Genomic DNA, 17,403 nt, shown 5'->3' on the forward strand with positions numbered 1-17,403 from the left:
CTTGCTGTAACCACCCACTAAAAGTCAGTGAGCCCTTTTCTATTTTAAAGCTTATAATTAATTATATGTTGCAAATGATTAAATAACCTAATTTAATCGACTATTTTGTGGTTTATGGTCTTTTTAATTTAGTTAAGTTTGTCAAATACATTTTTGCTAGGGGGGCACGAGTCTTACTGGGTTACCACTTATGGGTCCCATGAGGCCCAAAAGTGGGGGTGGGGGTACAGTGCATGAAAGGTTAAGAACCACTGACCTAGGAATTTGCCTAAATGTTCACGAAATGTATTCAAGTATTTTGTATTTATTTATTATAATCCATACTGCAAAAGCCACATTGACAAAGAAAAATAATAATGTTTACAAGGAGCAAAATTGCAAAAAAACATAAAAAATAAGTTTGATCTTAAAGTTTACATATCACAGTACACACAAATTATGATAACTATATCCAAAAAATTTAGCGTTATACCCAATAAAATAATGCCATTTGTGTACACCACTTCTTAGAATATCTCCTTCAAGCCATATCTCATGTGCTCCTGGTAAAGACACCACACTCCACAGCAACTTGCGACTTAATAGCTTGTCAACGATCGGGAACAATTTGTATCAATTGATTTACTTTGCACTTGTCACCAAAACCAAACCGACTTGCCACCGAAACCGGTGACAACCGAAACACTTGCCACTGAATCGGTGGCAATTGCCACTGAACCGGTGGCAATTGCCACTGAACCGGTGGCAAGTGGCAAGTGGCAATTTTTGGTTACAACCCCTGTTGCCTAAAACGCCTTGTTTAAGACCAATTGTAGATTGTGTTTCCTGACGAAAAACGATTTGGGTCGGGTTTCGGGCTCCAATTTCTGGCCCGTTTACAACTCTAATGCGACCCATTACATCGAAATGTATTTTTTTGATATCTACTTTATGATGGATCTTTTGCCAAAACATGCTTAGTTTTTTTCTAATTTGTAATCTTCATAGATCATAATTTTGTCTTGTATATCTGGAAAGTTTTCAAGTGTCCACTCTTTCAAAACGCGTCTTGCAGGTCAACGTTATAAAACAGGGGCGTTCAACCAGGAATATGGACGAACGTCTGCAAGGCAATGTCCTGATATCGTCATTGGCATTTTGCTCTTTCCAAACTGAAGTACAAACCTCCCACATTGTGCCTTGACTTGTAGCAACACCTAAATTTAAAATGTGACTCGATTTAAAATTTCCTAACATTTGTGTAACTTTGAATACGATTGAAGCACTCTTTCTTGACCAAACGCGTGAAACAAACCAGCGTTAGACAAAAAAATATACGGACCAAAACAATAAATTACTATTCTTGTTCTGTCACGCCTGGCAAAAAAGTAGAAAAACAAATTTTATATTTTACCCTGTCGAAACGAAGCAAGGAGGCTGCGCTCGAATTTTATTAGTTTGTTAAAAAAATAAAGATTTTCAATAACCGTGTTGCCCTCGTAGAGCTCACACAGTGCTACGAATAATTACTCTGAATAAATAAACGTAAACAAGTATGAGTACGACGTCGCGAAAAATTTCTTCTTCCAACGACTGATGGCGCCATCGAGCGGGTCACGTGATTTCTCGATCCCGAAATCCGACGTTAATCACGTGACTTCGATCATCTCGGTATATCACGTGACAAATTTAGCGGCAAGAGAACGTGGTATTTAACCTTGATCTTCGAATTAAACTGAAAACGACGGCGACCGCGATAAAATAAAACGCAGAGTAAGCAAGTGTTATCATCCATCGCGTTTCGAACGCACTGGGGCCGGAGTGGGAATCGCAAATTGGCAATGCGTCATTACTTTCATTGTAACCATTCCCGAACCACCACGTGTCCAAATTCTTTTCACTTTTCGGCGTCGAATCTGTCTTGTGAAGTTTTTCACACAGCGGGCACATCCACGGGAGGGCGCTGTCACCGTCCTCGCGCGGTTTAGGGAATTTCCCCTGCTTCCACGTTTCCCACCAGTCGAAATATTTCAAGTATTCCTCGTCGTTCTGGTCGAGGTGTTTAAGAAAAGCGGCCAAGTCCTCGACCGTGGCGAAGTCGTCCACGTGTATAAAAGAGTGGGGTGGGGCGACCGCCTCGTAGTTGGCGCGCGTCGTTCCCATAACTACCGGCACCGCTCGACTTCCGAGTGCGTTCACCCAAAACTTCTCTGTGATGTAATCCTGACATCGCGAGTTCTCCAGTGCGAAGTAGAATTTGTATCTGTTGAAAAAAAGCGAAAAGAGGTGAAAATGTAAAGTTTAGTAAGCTTATGTGTTCGTCTTTTGTACATTTGTAACCACGAGCAATACGTTGGTGTAGTGCAGTGGTTCCCAAACTTATACTGATTGAGTGCCACCTGGCAACTTTTTCTATCGCTGTGTGCCACTTATATCTTGTTTAAATGGGTAGACCAAGAGTTCTTCTTGACTACACTAGCTAATTTATGAAACCAGCATATTGTGCTACTATAGCAATCCCTAAAAGACGACCTCCTAGACGTTGGTTCTGCACAAAACAAGCCTGATCAGTTGGATCAGTCTCATGTGAATGGAACTAAGTGTAGCAGAAGCTACTCGCGTACCACCTGAACAGCCCTGACGTACCACTAGTGGTACGTGTACCACAGTTTGAGAACCGCTGGAGTAGTGATTAGTGCAACCGCTTAGAATTTCGATTGTCGGTTCTATTTCAGCCTCTGTCACTTTATGAGCAAAAAACTAAACTTAAGCACCATTGCTCACATCTATTCAATTTTCCTAAGTTTTAACCAACTTTGTCATTGTCCTAAATCTAAAAGATAAACATCTGATTTAACACAATTATAATTGGACAATTGTAAAGATAGTGCATTCCAAGCAACAAGAGAAAAACAAACATTTTATGCAAACCTGCACACTCAGTTAAACACATGCCATTATTGAATAGATATGTTACCAGTACTGTATGATGATGTCTTGTAAATGACCAAATGTTTTGAGAACGAGGCATGGAGCTTTGCACGGCAACATGGGCTGGCCAACTGTTACCAGAAAATCCGGCACAAAAGATGTTCGAGCAATTTTACGTATCATGCTACCTTAATATTGTCTACTGCGCTGCGCACACAAAGAAACCTACGAGGCGCGTTTTTTGTGATTTTAATCGTTTTCCAACAATAGCTCACCTCGACAACACTTGGCGTTGACAAATCGCTTCATGACACAATTCCCTGCCCGAGCAAACACCGTACTCATCGATGGTCACGTGTTCTCTCAGCGCACCAATCAGCTGTCGGCGTTCGGTTGGGTGACAATTGGAGACCATCCAAGCTCCCAGCGACGAAGCGTTTTTCTCGGCAAGGAGAGCGACTTTTGGTCTGGTTTGTGAAAAAACAAGTTACTCGTTAAAATACGTACCTAAAATACAGCTTCATTTCTCGAAAGGTTGAAGATTATGTTTTTACAAAACTGAAGGAGGCACATGAACTGTTACTAAAGTTACCTAACCTACTTGGAATAGCTCGTCAACAATAGGCGGCAGAGTTTTTAAGTTATTTTGCGCATGGCCCTCCTTATCACCTCTTTAAACAAACTTACAACGAATTTTACATTCTTAAAAAAGAACGAACTAAATATTAAAACGAAGGTTTTAAATTGACAAGACCTGTCCGGACGTTTCGCTTTAAGACAAACAAAAACATCTCATCCTAATGGGTTTTAAGTTCCAAGTCGAAGCCACCGCTTTATGTAATCAAGTTTGTAATACTATGTATGTCTGTGTTTCATGATGATTTTTTGGTGGTCCACAGACCGTCCACTAAATTTGGTGATAAACTAGAGATGATTACATATGATGTCTTAAAAGAGGATCAAAATGTTATAGGTGTTAATAATTGTATCTCACTAAACTCAGTTTAATGAATTGTTGTAAGCTAAAGTGCGTGTCGATCGTGTACGCTTACTTGAATCAAAATTAAAATTGTCCACGATATTATTTTTACAGAGTCGGTGGTCCATGGCCGCAAAATCTCATATTGTTAACATGAACAAATACATTATGCCTGGCAGCAAACAGTATATTCATTGTTAACATGAGTTCTGTAATAAACTCGCATTGGGTTCAAGCACCAACTCAATCCCGCTTGCTGGTTTTACGCCTCAGTGGTGACGAGACCCAATTGTGTGCGGGCATTGTGTTTTGGCTCATTCAAATTTCAGGCCATAATGTTATACCATGTTGTGCTTACGAACGCACGGCCGCTTCCTTAAAGTGCGTTTGGTCGAACGTTAATTAATAACGGCTTGCCTATATCAGGATGCTCCGTGAGACACGCACTTCCCAGATATATTATTTTTTATACTTGGTCGATATTCAGTAATATTCGCATAGTACCAAAAACCACTTGACTAGAATCTACCAAATAAAACATACGTCTGAGGTTATCTGGTACGGCTTCGTTCATTTTTTGCAATTCCTGTGTATAATTATGTGACTTAATTGGCTGCAATTTAACACATAGTGGCATTACCTGCAGCCAAAACGTTTCTGTACCTTTTCGCAACTGCATAGTCTCGTTTAAGTTATAAGTTATTTCATGTTTTGTTTTGAAGCTTTAAAAATACCCTTTTGCAATACTGACTCCAAACAATAAGCCCTACAAAGGAAATAGTACAGGATGGCGTAGCTTCACGGCGCTAGCTTGTGGGTGAAACAATTTGTTGGGAAAATCTGTAGTGAATGTGTTTGAGAAAGGTAATGTTGATAATGTTTATGATAATGTTGCCTAATAAGTCTCAAGGTTATAACCGCATAACTACAAATTAAACCCCACACAAGTGTCTTGCATTTCAATTATTTTGTTAATTGCTTCTAAATGGCGCAAAAGGGAAAGGGCTAAAACAAACCAGTGTGTTTTTTATCAACGCCCCGGATAAAGGCGTTAAATCGTACACATGTGCTCTTGTCATTTGCTCTTTCACAATTTCTACACAAAGCAGCGTCCAATCACAGCAGGAGAAAAAACATACGGTTAAAGCTCGTAAACACCAGATCACAAAGTCGCATCTACATCCTAATTAACTGCGACAGGAAATATTACAAAGTTCAAATTTGATTTGGCAAATACAGTTAAACCATTTAACTTCCTTGCGAACTTTGAGCTAGCCAGTAAAAACGAGCTAACTTCGTAAGCAACTATTGCAAAATTTGCACAATTTAATATCGCAACTACAAACCCCCACTAAACCGACAAACGAAACACAACCTGTGGATTATAAAAGAAACTTTTCGATAATCCACAGTTGCAAAGAGTTGCGGTACCGAACATGTATGGATGAACAGTTCGTACCCTTTGGAATATCTCATTATGTGGATTTGTACATGCAAGAATGCGGTTGAGTTTTTAACAAGGATCTAAACTCAACTTGGCCCTCCCTGACTGGCAACTCTGCCATATAGTATAGAACCAAACGTAATAATCAAGAAAATTCAGTGTGATGCATCAAAACAAATGCATTTTGCTTTTACAAATACAACACAGCGACAGATTTAATGGTTTTTCACACTGAATTTTCTTGATCTGATTCTAATGACCCTGAATCTTCGCGGTTGTTTAACTTGCAAAGAGATTTCTATCATAAGAAAAGATTTCTAAACTTACTTTTTAATTTCACTGAAATCCATGACAAACGGGGTGTACACGTCAGAGTCATGTCGATACGACATCGTCCAGTTGAAAACTCCGTTAAGTGGTGTCAAAGTTTTCTGGAAAAGATGACGTACGTGCCATGGTGGTTCCATGCTTAACCAAACCCATCTAAACATTTTATAAATAAAATTGGTCAATACAAAATCTTTGCTTAAAATCAAACTGCATAAAATAGTTCGACTCTGATTAAAATTCCCCCTTTAAATAGGTTTACTACAGGGTTGTAAGAAGGGCTTCGGGGGTTCTTGCTTTTTAACAAACTTCTGGCTTGATCCGAGCCTGACTTCACATTCTGTGTCAGCATTTGTTTTAAAATATAAATTACTTAGTTGTGTAGCTAAGTAGTTGCTGGATATAACCTAATGCCCAACACTTGTGAAACGTCTTGTTCAGGCCATTGATGTGTTTTTTTTATTATCTGCCTGTCAATCAAATTTGGAGCCCAATCAGACTTTTAAAAAATGATTCTGGTTCGGGCTTATACTAGGAAAACCCATATTTTAAATCTTTACTAGGCAACCTATATATGTTTGTCTATAGTTGTTTTCGTTGTCCGAAGCGTTTACCTAATGTGAGTCAAAACTGTATGAATATCTACACTAAAAATACCCAAGCGTCATTTTACAATCTATTCCATGTTTTACCGCAAACCATGTAAACGTCACATTAAGCAGATGGCAGAAACACATCTCTACTGAACCATTCGTAATGGAATATTACGACCTGAGATATTTAAAGCATGGTCCATTCATGGGTTTTTAGCACTTATTGATCGACTTGTTCAGCCTGTTCATATGCACAAAATTTAGCTTTCGGAAAAGAGACAAAGGTCAAATCAAGTAAACTAAGAGGCAGATTTGTCCACAGCCTTATAATGAAAAACACTAATATTTTTTTATTTTTACTTAAATATTTTTGTTACCGCTGTTCAGTTTTTCTCAATTTCCATGGTAACCCGGACGGCGAGTCCCGTATTTTGCCGAAATGAAACACGACGGCGTCGGCCTGGTCGATTGCAGACCGGTCGTAAGTGATGACGCATCCCGGACAAATTACAGGGTCGGTGTAGGGTTCCTCCATGTAGGGCGTCCAAATTAGAATCAGCTTAGCGACTGCTTCTCCAGCGACCCTGTAAATTAACACACATATGCTGATGTAGCTACAAACAGTTTTGGAAGCAACAGATTAATTTTGTCAAGTTGTTAAATTTACTCAGTTCTGTCAAAACTACTATACCAGAGTTGTAAACGGGCCTGAAACTGGAGCCCAAACCCGGTTCGAGCCCGAAAGTACAAGCCCGAAACCTGAGCCGAACCCGAATCGTTTTTTAAAAGCCCGTTTAGGCCCGAAAGTTTGATTGACAGGCGTATACATTCAAGCCTCAGGAAAGACCAAGACAACAAACACAGTAGACAATTGGTCTTGAACAAGGCGTTTTACGGCTGTTTGACATAAGGTCAGGTCCAGCAACTTGCTGCTTAGCTAGTTAAATTTATTCAAAAAATACTGACACAGAGTGTAAAGTCGGGCCCGAATCAAGCATGGCTTTGTAAGAAACCTAAGCCCGAACCCGGTCCGAAAAGGCCCGACTTACAACTCCGTACTAAACAATAGATAGAGGTTGAGTTGAGTTTGTTTTTCGTTTTAGCAAGCGTGCTGTGTTCAGCTTATGAATAATTTATTCGTGAATAGCCAATGAAGGAATAACATTAATCTACCACTTATAAGGCAATAATCGGTTCGCGGATGCCTTTGCAGTGAGGTGAATATTCTACGGGACTTGGACGTTTAATGTCAGTAATTTAAATTTCTACTTACTGAAGTAACTTCTTGTCGAGTGTAAAAAGTTCGCGAGCTTTTCTGTCCTGTTTGAAACCACGTGATGTTGACATCCAATCATCGGTGACTTGGAGAGTTTCGTAAATATATTTGTCATATTTGAGAAACATCCAGAGATACATGAAAAGCGCAGCACACAGTGATACAAAGGTTTTCTGTCTAACACTTTTGTTCATACCAGTACTCATCTGAAATTAAACAATGTTAACAAGTAGGTGACAAAATATCAAAGTTGGTAGAAGAAATATCTATAGTTGCACTTTCAAGAAGAAGTAGCTACAGTATCACAGCTATTTTGAAATTCTGCCTTCAGTTTCTTGTTAGTAATATTATTGAATCTGGCGCTATTGAAATTAGAAAGCCAGACTTTCCACAATACTTGGCTAAAATTGTACCACAAGCAGTGTAGCGTGGGGGTTGTTATCTTAACCTGTGAAGCGTATTTACAACAATCTTGGCTCGCCAGACGTCTGCTGTGATCAAACCTGTTGAGCCTTGAAAACAAACCGACTGTTCTTATCTCAAACTATTGATAGACTACCATGGCAGCAGCAGGCCGTAGCAACCGTTGTTTTCTTTAGGGGTGCCCATTATTTGCTTTGCTCTCATATAAAATTCAAATCAGGCATTGAGGCTCTACTCTTGTGCAAACACGCAAATACAGGATTTGCTCTCTGAGAGTAAACCTCTGTATCTGTCCCTTTATTGCAGCGAAGGAGTTCAAAACTTCACCCAACAAAGCTGAAAAACGTATCGATGGGAACAAAATAAGTCGTATATCGTACGCACCCTTAGCTATATAGCTGTACGTTCATACCTCTCATTCGCGGCTTTTCTACACTATGGATAAAATCTCATGTTAGCCAGACGAGATTGTCGCCTCAGATTGTTCTCCACGGCTATACCATGTAAACATAAGTACAATAGGTCGAGTACTAACTGACCCCTTTGTACACCTCTCTACATGTGCTGGATTATAAAGGGGTTTTGTACGTGATTGAACAAAACCACAATGATGCTTAATCAAGGAAAATGTCATCTAAAGTTACAACAAAATACATCGGAATACCTTGTGTTATAAATGCTGCACATTCAGTTCTTACATTTAAAGTAAAAATAATATAGAATGCTATACCAGTGAATGTAGATAGGTCTACATACCTTGGCCATCACACCTTTGCTGTGGTTTGTGGCAAATTTTAATCAACGTTTTAATGTTTTTGCATCAACACAGATTTAAAAACACTTTAAAGCGAAAATTCTGCCTTATTTAAACGTAATCACACTTCCCTGTAGAAAGAGGTAAAAGTAAAGATTAGCTGTGAACATATATAAGCTATTGCTGCCAGGTATAATACCAAGTTTATAGAGCTCTTACTGTGAACCTGTTTCTACTCTACAAGCTGTGCGTGAATAGCCACAGTTTGAAAACTTAAGCGTACAAAATCTTTTTGTGCTCGAGCGGGGAAGCGGGAACCGTATCTGTCCAGTGGGTTCCGCGTGTAGATTGAGTTACCATTCAGCAATAGAAGTTACACACAGGCCTATAGTTGCAACCTTTATAAGTGAGTGGATCCTGTATGTAGGGCTTTGAAACAAAGTGACTGAACTTTCTAACGTTTAAGTAGCGGAACAAAAGTTTGTTGTATTAGCGGTTCTACCTCACTGACTAAAAATAATGATGCCAGCTAACATATGAACGTTACGACAACATTCACAACTAATACATAGACAAAGTGTCGATATTTTGTGACATATTTTTGTGGTGACATATCTTGAAAGCCTACCTCGTGCTTTGGGGCTCGATTGCAAAATGCACGTATACACAACCTAACTTTTTGTTACCAACACTAATCCCTCACGTCACAATAAAGTTGCTAACATAGCCACTGCTGTATGTTAACCATTTTCGACAAACAAATTTGATAAATACGGTTGTACATAGAAGTTTTGGCGATTGCTAGAACTTTTGCGATCAACTGAACTTGCTTACAAGTTTCTGGCAATTTGAAACTTTCCTGTTTCCCACAACTATGAAAGTAACTTGGTGTTATGGACTCGTTTCATTTTTGTATCCAGCCTAACTTTAAAACCTGTACTCAATGAACAGTACATTGCTTCTGGTATCATACGGTGACAAAAAGTTCTACAGACTGAGCGCTTCTAAGAACCCGACGGGATTTCTCTTGTAAGCTCAACATCCACATGAAACCACTTCTCGTCACGCTGCATCGTTTCCACCTTAGTCACCAAAACTGAAAATCAGCACACCTACTAAAGTTCCATGTTTACCACGAACTCAAACTATCAGTCATGATTTCGCTTGGTGGTTCCTTTTACAACGCCGCGCTCTTTCCCTAAAACAAATGGTTAGTTCGTACGCCCCCCTCGACTGATCCCGCCAACGTCCCCCCAGTTGTTTACTCACTTCGCGACACATTCACTTTCTTGTAAGCCGCAGTCACTTAACGCCTTGTAATGACGGCGTAGCTGCAGCGCGTTCAGCCATTACCCACCATTTCTGTCATTAACTGTTTTCCATAACGTTTCAACGTTGTGTAGCTGTTTCCAGCTTGATGATTGTTGTAGTGCAATTGTGGCGCTATGATTTTTATCATCAAACGAAATAAACTCAACCAAAATTTTACAGATGTATAAACGTGTAGGGTTTGTTGTCCGGTCCAACTGTTCTAATTTGTTTGTTTTAGAACGCGCATTCCGGGTTCCAGACCAGACCGTCTGTGCCGCGCACAACGGTATGGAGCTTGCATAAAGAAAAAGAAAAGAAGCAAAAAGAAGTTTTTGGACTGGAACGATCGCATCCGAAATTAACGGGTTCACTTTTTTCTCTTGGTCTCTCTTTTGTCGCCGGTCTATCGCTTTCAAAGCCGGCTCAAAAGAGCGGCGCATTTGTTATCGGTGAAAAATACTGTGCAAAAACCGCTGGTTCGATAAGGTGGAGGCTTCGGCGGGCCTAAAAGGGGAAGTGAAGTACTTGGCAGGCCGGATTCCTGAATCGATACATTAATCGCGTATTTATTATTTATACAGACTTAGATACTGCTGAATCACTGACTAGGCTAACGTGTGGAAACAAAGAAAACTGTGAAAGCAGGCCACACACGTGGTTGGCAGCAGTGCTGCCACCGAGAATTTTACGATATCCCAAGGTTCCTTAGCCACTGTAGCACTGGCCTGACTGACTAGTTTTGACTGGGAATTTCAATCCACTTACAAAGCTTCGAACACAAAAATTGATGAAGCACTGTTGCGCAAATCTTTACATAAGAAGATGATTTTTGCAAAAGGATAATTTTTGTTCGCAACAATAGTACAGTATTAATTGAATTTTAAACGTATTAAACGGATAATTTCAAAAAATCCCAAGGTTTGAAAAGTTTTTCCCAAGATCCCAAGCTCAGCACTGAAATCCCAAGATCTTGGGAAAAATCCCAAGGAGTGGCAGCCCTGGTTGGCAGTTATGTCGTAACAATGGACGTATGGTGCAATGGTAAGAACGGCGGAAAAATCTTTTGCTATTGGGAAGCGGGCCGGATCCGGGCCGTATGTTGCCCGCCCCTGGCGTAAGACCTCACACCACACAAAGTTTGCTAAAAGCCGATAGGTGGCGCAAGTAGCATGGGCGAATGTTTGAAAGCTGAATTTTGTGAAAAAGGCAGACGTGTCTGGCGCTCATGGAGGAAGGAGCTATGAGCAAAAAGCCAAGTTATGCGCAGGCGGCAACGGGTAACCGACAGTGCAATGAGTGCACTAAAAAACCATAAGGAGGTAGGAGGTGGCGACTCAAAGCCTCCAGTATGATAGTGACCCTATCCCAGAGGCATTACATGAGATTGAACAAATCAACCAAGAAAAACAGGAGATCTCGGCAAATATTGCCCCGACAGTGGCTCGCAAACGACCACGTAATAGCCCAACAGATTTTCCGGAAAGTAAATCTGGTAGTCTATGCGAATACACAATCCCAGCAAAATGCCCAAGCTGCAACACCGGAAGCTTAGTGGACCCAGACTGCAAGAATTTCTTCTGCTGTAAATGCAAAAAAGAATATATAGTGGCTAAGGCTTGTTGCGATGAGGCAACCTTGTTCCTTTTGCCACAATTCGAAACAGAAACAAAATGTCCAAAATGTCAAGCACCAATGAGACTGATGCCATGCTGTAACGAAATGCAACCAGAATACATAATGGACGGAAACTTGTTTGAATGCATCCGATGCCAAAGGTATGCCATTACTTGTGAATGTAATACAGTTAACGCTCTTCCTAAGATAGCTATGAGCAAAGAATGTTCAAATCCCGCCTGTAGAAGAAAATTAGTCCACTGCAGTTGTGGGAAAAAAACCGCTGTCAACATTGAACCTAGTCAACCTTATAATTGTAATTGTGGGTTTGAGTATGAGTGGGATATAGAAGAAGGTGTTCAGAAATATCAATAGTTTGTTGTTGTTGTTTTGTTTTTTTGCTTTTTTAATTTTCTCTTTCGGTGATGTCTGTATTAAATGTTGCCTCTTTTAATGTGGGGGGTATAAGAAATCATAAAAAACGGAAAACTATATTTCACTTTCTTAAAAGGAAGGCATTTCATATAATTTTTCTCCAGGAAACGCATTGTTCAATTAATGAGGAAAAATTATGGGAATTAGAATGGGGTAACAAAATAGTTTGGGCACATGGCTCTAGCCGCAGTAAAGGTGTGGCAATCCTGATCACAAAAAACTTTTTGCACTCACCCAAAATTGTAGAAGTAGACCCCGAAGGGAGGTACGTTTTCATCGACCTCGAATATAACAACCGCGAATTGAAACTTTGCAATCTATACGCGCCAAACAATGATAACCCAGTTTTTTTCGACACGCTTTTTGCGAAAGTAGGCGAGGAGGATAACTCAAATCTCATCATAGGCGGTGACTTTAATGTAACGCTGCAGGATAATATAGACAAAAGCCAAGGGCCCCCTAATCCCAATCGTAATTCACGAAAGAGTATTCTCTCACATTTGGAAACTTTTAATTTATGCGACGTTTTTCGTAAGATGCATCCGACCACCAAAATATTTTCGCGAGTACAACTTAACCCTTTGGTAGCCACCCGCATCGATTTCTTCCTGCTTTCCGAACACCTAAATAACAAAGTAATCATATCCGATATTGTACAGGGGGTAAAATCAGACCATAAGATCGTATCATTCTCTCTAAAATTCTCGCAAACTCCTAGAGGTAAAGGGTATTGGAAATTAAACACAAATTTACTATCGGATAAGAGGTTTATTTCCATCACCCAAAAAACAATTCAGGATTATAAGATAAACAACGCACAATGTGACACAAATCCGCATATTCGGTGGGAAGCTTTGAAAGCCGTAATTCGTGGAGAAACCATAAAATACAGCATCAAAGTCAAACGAAAAAACTCTGCTAAACAGCGGAAGTTGGAGAGCGAAATAGAAAAACTTGAACAGGAAATAACCCAAGGTAACCCTGACTTAATAGAAAAACTAACCAAATTAAAAATTGAATTGGACATTCTAATAGAGGCCCAAACAAAGGGTGCGATGGTAAGAAGTCGAGCGAAGTGGGCAGAAAAGGGTGAAAGAAATACGAAGTATTTTTTAAACCTGGAAAAACGTCATGCGGTGAAAAAATCGATCGATCAATTGAAAATAGGCAATAACGCTTGCTCAGACCAAAAGGTGATCTTAGATGAGTTGGTAAAATTTTTTGAACATCTTTACCAACAGCCTGATTCTCATTATGCAACATCAGAGGTGACATCACGCCTTTTAAAACTTAATTTGCCAAAGTTAAATCAATCTCAGTTTGAAAATAGTGAGTTGCCGATTTCCGAAAACGAGTTATACGCATCGCTTAAATCTATGCCCCGAAATAAATCACCGGGCCCAGACGGATACCCTGTCGAGTTCTATGAAACATTTTGGAATGACCTTAAAGGCATGTTTAAGGATGCATGGACTTATTCCGCGCAAGTAGGACACTTCAGTCCAACGCAGTGCCAAGGAGTGGCGACCCTCATACCAAAACCCAATAAAGACAAACAGTTCATCACCAATTATAGACCTATAACACTGTTAAACGCTGACTACAAAATCGTGTCCAAAGTCATAAACAACCGCTTAAAATCCAACCTGGATCACCTAGTCAATCGAGACCAGAACGGGTTCATTAAAGGGAGGTTCATCGGGGATAATATTCGTTTACTGTTCGATGTGATTGACCTTGCTGATAATCAACAATATCCAGGGGCTATGCTGTCTCTTGATATGTACAAAAGCTTTTGATACAATCGAGTGGAGGTTCATTTACGCCGCATTAAAAACATTTGGTTTCGGAAATAATGTTCTGCATTTGGTACAATGCTGTTACTCGAATCCCACAAGCACCATAATTAACAATAATTTTTTATCACGGCAAATTAGAATCAAAAGGGGGGTAAGGCAAGGAGACCCTTTATCTCCAACTCTAGTTGTACTTGCCATTGAATGCTTAGCGGCTGCAATGCGAAAAGATGTCGAAGTAGGAATTTATTTATTGGGCAATGACTTTAAAGTGTCGCTCCTGGCAGACGATACGCTGGTTTTTTTGAAAGGGGAACCAAACAATTGTGATCGAGCCTTTGCGATTCTTAATGAGTTTGGCCTTATGTCGGGCTGTAAAATAAACATCAACAAATCGTTAGCGTTCTACATTGGGTCCAAAAGATCATCGCTGATTAAACCTTACCTAGATAAAGGCCTAACATGGCCAGAGACGTCATTTCGTTATCTCGGAATCGAATTTCCTATCAACGGGGCGCCAAAAGACCCATTCGACTTTGCTGGTATTACAAACTTTGTTGGTATTATTAAAAAAACCAAAACAATACTAAATATTTGGTCTTCTAGGGACTTACCCTGATCGGACGGGTCTGCATTCTAAAAAGTTTGGTTATTCCCACCCTGACCTACAAAGTTAATGTCGTGCCTATCGCTCTGCCAGGCGCATTTCTAAAAGACCTCAAACGGACAATGTTCAAGTTTATCTGGAACCCAAAGTGGGAAAAAAAGTGAAAAAATTGAGGCTGGAGGCATTAATATGCTACAGAGGGGGAAATTCGAACTTGGTGATTCACTTTAGTGGGAAACCATCCCAAAATAGTTAAGAAACACTGGGCTAAACAAAGAAATCAAATATCGCTCCAATGCGTTCTACATCCCAACCCTTATTCACGCCGGCATACTTAGTCACTACGATCTAATTAACAAAGAAGGCCACTATATGACTTACGACGACCTCGCATTAAGATGTAACTTCACACCAACCAATAACGGATTCATTGAATTTATTAGACTGGTTTCTGCCATCCCAGCGAATTGGGATGTACGAGACAAACATGCCAGCAAAGAAAACGTTCAGAAGACCCCATTTTGGTTAAACACAATTGTCAAATTTAGCGAGATAAAACAAGCCTATCTACACGTAACAGATTACACCACAGAATCACCCCTCCACCAACAGGAAATATGGGAAAGGGATTTGGGTACGGGAACGAATATACCAAACTGGGAACACATATACATTAATAACTATATTTGTACGATAGAAACAAAATTAAGAGCCTTTCAAATGAAATTGAATTTAACAGCCATCATAACTAATGATAAATTATATACAGTTGGCATAGTACCCTCACAACAGTGAGTTTTCTGTCAAGATTTTCCCGAAACCCTTTTACATATATTTTACTCATGCACTGTAACTGCAAAGTATTGGGAAAATGTTACTGCGTGGATTTCCAGCAAACTGTTAATTGATGTTAGACCTCGTGTTATCTCATGTTGATTTGGAACTGATGACCAAGAACTGTTACTGAACTGCATCCTTCTGTGCGCGCGATATGTTATTTTTCAGAGCAAATACGCGCAAAGTAAACCAACTTTGCAAAGATGTATTCATTCCCTAAAAACGCTAAAACACTCGGAATTCCTACTTGCAATTAAAACCAACAAACGCCCTGATTTTTTACGTAAGTGGTCCGGCCTTTGATTGTTGCGTACTTAACTAAGCGCAGTGGTTCTTAACCTTTTTTCCTTGCTGCACCCCTGGTTAAATCACCAACCAATTTTCGCACTTCCTTTCAAATCACCAACCAATTTTCGCACCCCCTGGGTTTTTGTATTTATACCGAATAGACCTAACCAACCTTAATGATTCAGCATCCCCGCACCCTCTATAGGGAACAGTTCTCGCACCCCTGGTTAAGAACCCCTGACTTAGCGTATTTCTTGTCTTATTCGTATTCTTTCTCATTTTACTTGTTATCGTAAAAAAAATGACAATATATAAGAAAACCACTATTGTAGTTTCACAATGACATTGTGTTTCAGTGAACGGCAAGTTGAAACTGAAGGTGAAAATCAGGATTTAGAGGAATATGACCCCCCCTTCTTCTGTTTCACTGGTCTAGTTTCAACTGTTCCTCCTCCCACAATGCACCAAAAGAAAGGTACAAAGCCGTATCAGTTTGTTCTTGGACAGTAAAAACATGTGTTTTTAACTACAATGAAAGGCAGTGAAACATTTGAAGTAATAAGGATTGTGTAGTGACTTTTTCTGTGTTCAGTGTTGCAAAAATTTAAAATGTGTTATTTGCCCTGAATATAATGAGAAACTATAAACAAAAAGAACATAAAGTATATATATATATATATATATGAGAAAGATTTATGTTATTCAAATGTTTTCTTAAGGGAGATACTTCGTTAAGTGCCACAAATCTCTTAGGACTTTTTAAACTCAATATTGCATTAAAATTGTTATGTGTACTATGTGAGGATTGCATAGTGTATTTTTGCTGTATAAGAGTATGGTTTGATTTTGTCTTACACCATGGTAGATCAATTTGTATAGCTTCAGTTAAACATATTATTTATTTACACAATAACCACCGTTGTGCTTGATACTTCAGGTCAAATGAAGCAAAACCTTGAGTTGGCAACCAACGATCGATTTACAGAGAGTCAAAAAAGCCAGCGCACTTACAGTATGATGTCTGAACGAATGTCAACTGATATAGCAGCCTTGAAACATCAATACATGCAATCAGATCCCGGCAACTACGTGCTCATCTTGTGTATGCTAAACCTAGTGAGTATCTGATGCACAAGATTTCATCTGTTTGCAGTTTTGTGTAGAATAATACAGTCTAATTATTAATATGGTCTGTTACAATACTATATTACAATAGTAAAAATACAAACACTGTTTAACATTAGGTGTGGTGGGATTCAGCCGGTTCGCACTCATTCTATAGAACCGTCTCACAAACTTTTATGAAATCAGCGAACTGGTTAGCTTCACTGGTTACTTTAGCATCTTATCTGATTAACCGATTTTTGAGATCCGGCTAAAAAATATTACTTTTGTGATGGAACCGGCTGACAAAAAATTTTAATCCCACCATTATTACCACATAACGACATTTTTTATCGCTGCATGCCACATAAACCCTGTTGTATAGGGTAGAACAGGCCTATCATTTTTAACTAGAATAGCCTATTTCTGCAAACCATCAAGGTTAACAATCCCAAACGAATGTCCAAGACACAAGTTTTGCCCAAAACCATGGCTGGTTAGTTGGGTCAGTTAAGCTGTATTTTAAGATCCGACTTGAACTAGGTATAGATGAGAGCTACTTGCGCTCCACTTTAAAAGCTCAGGTGTACAACTAATGTTATATGTACTACAGGTTGGGAACCAAGGAACAGATATTGATTTATGTGACAGAATAGTGTTCAAGACATTTTATGTTTTTTCAGTTGAAGCAAAGCCTCATCAGGA

General features: G+C 39.5%; 1 protein-coding gene across 1 annotated transcript; it reads right to left on the reverse strand.

The window, feature by feature from the left end:
- Positions 1–288: 288 nt before the first annotated feature.
- On the reverse strand, positions 289–9,916 carry LOC145239250 (alpha-(1,3)-fucosyltransferase 7-like). The gene is made up of 6 exons (XM_080102551.1): positions 8,709–9,916; positions 7,527–7,735; positions 6,631–6,837; positions 5,661–5,816; positions 3,186–3,377; positions 289–2,242 (listed from the first exon to the last, which is right to left on the reverse strand). Exons 1-6 carry the CDS (start codon positions 8,715–8,717, stop codon positions 1,669–1,671), a joined length of 1,347 nt encoding a protein of 448 aa, XP_079958677.1. The 5' UTR covers positions 8,718–9,916; the 3' UTR covers positions 289–1,668.
- Positions 9,917–17,403: the final 7,487 nt, after the last annotated feature.

This window comes from Phallusia mammillata, chromosome 7 (genome assembly GCF_965637545.1).
Source record: "Phallusia mammillata chromosome 7, kaPhaMamm4.hap1.1, whole genome shotgun sequence".
In the NCBI taxonomy this organism is placed as follows: Eukaryota; Metazoa; Chordata; class Ascidiacea; order Phlebobranchia; family Ascidiidae; genus Phallusia; species Phallusia mammillata.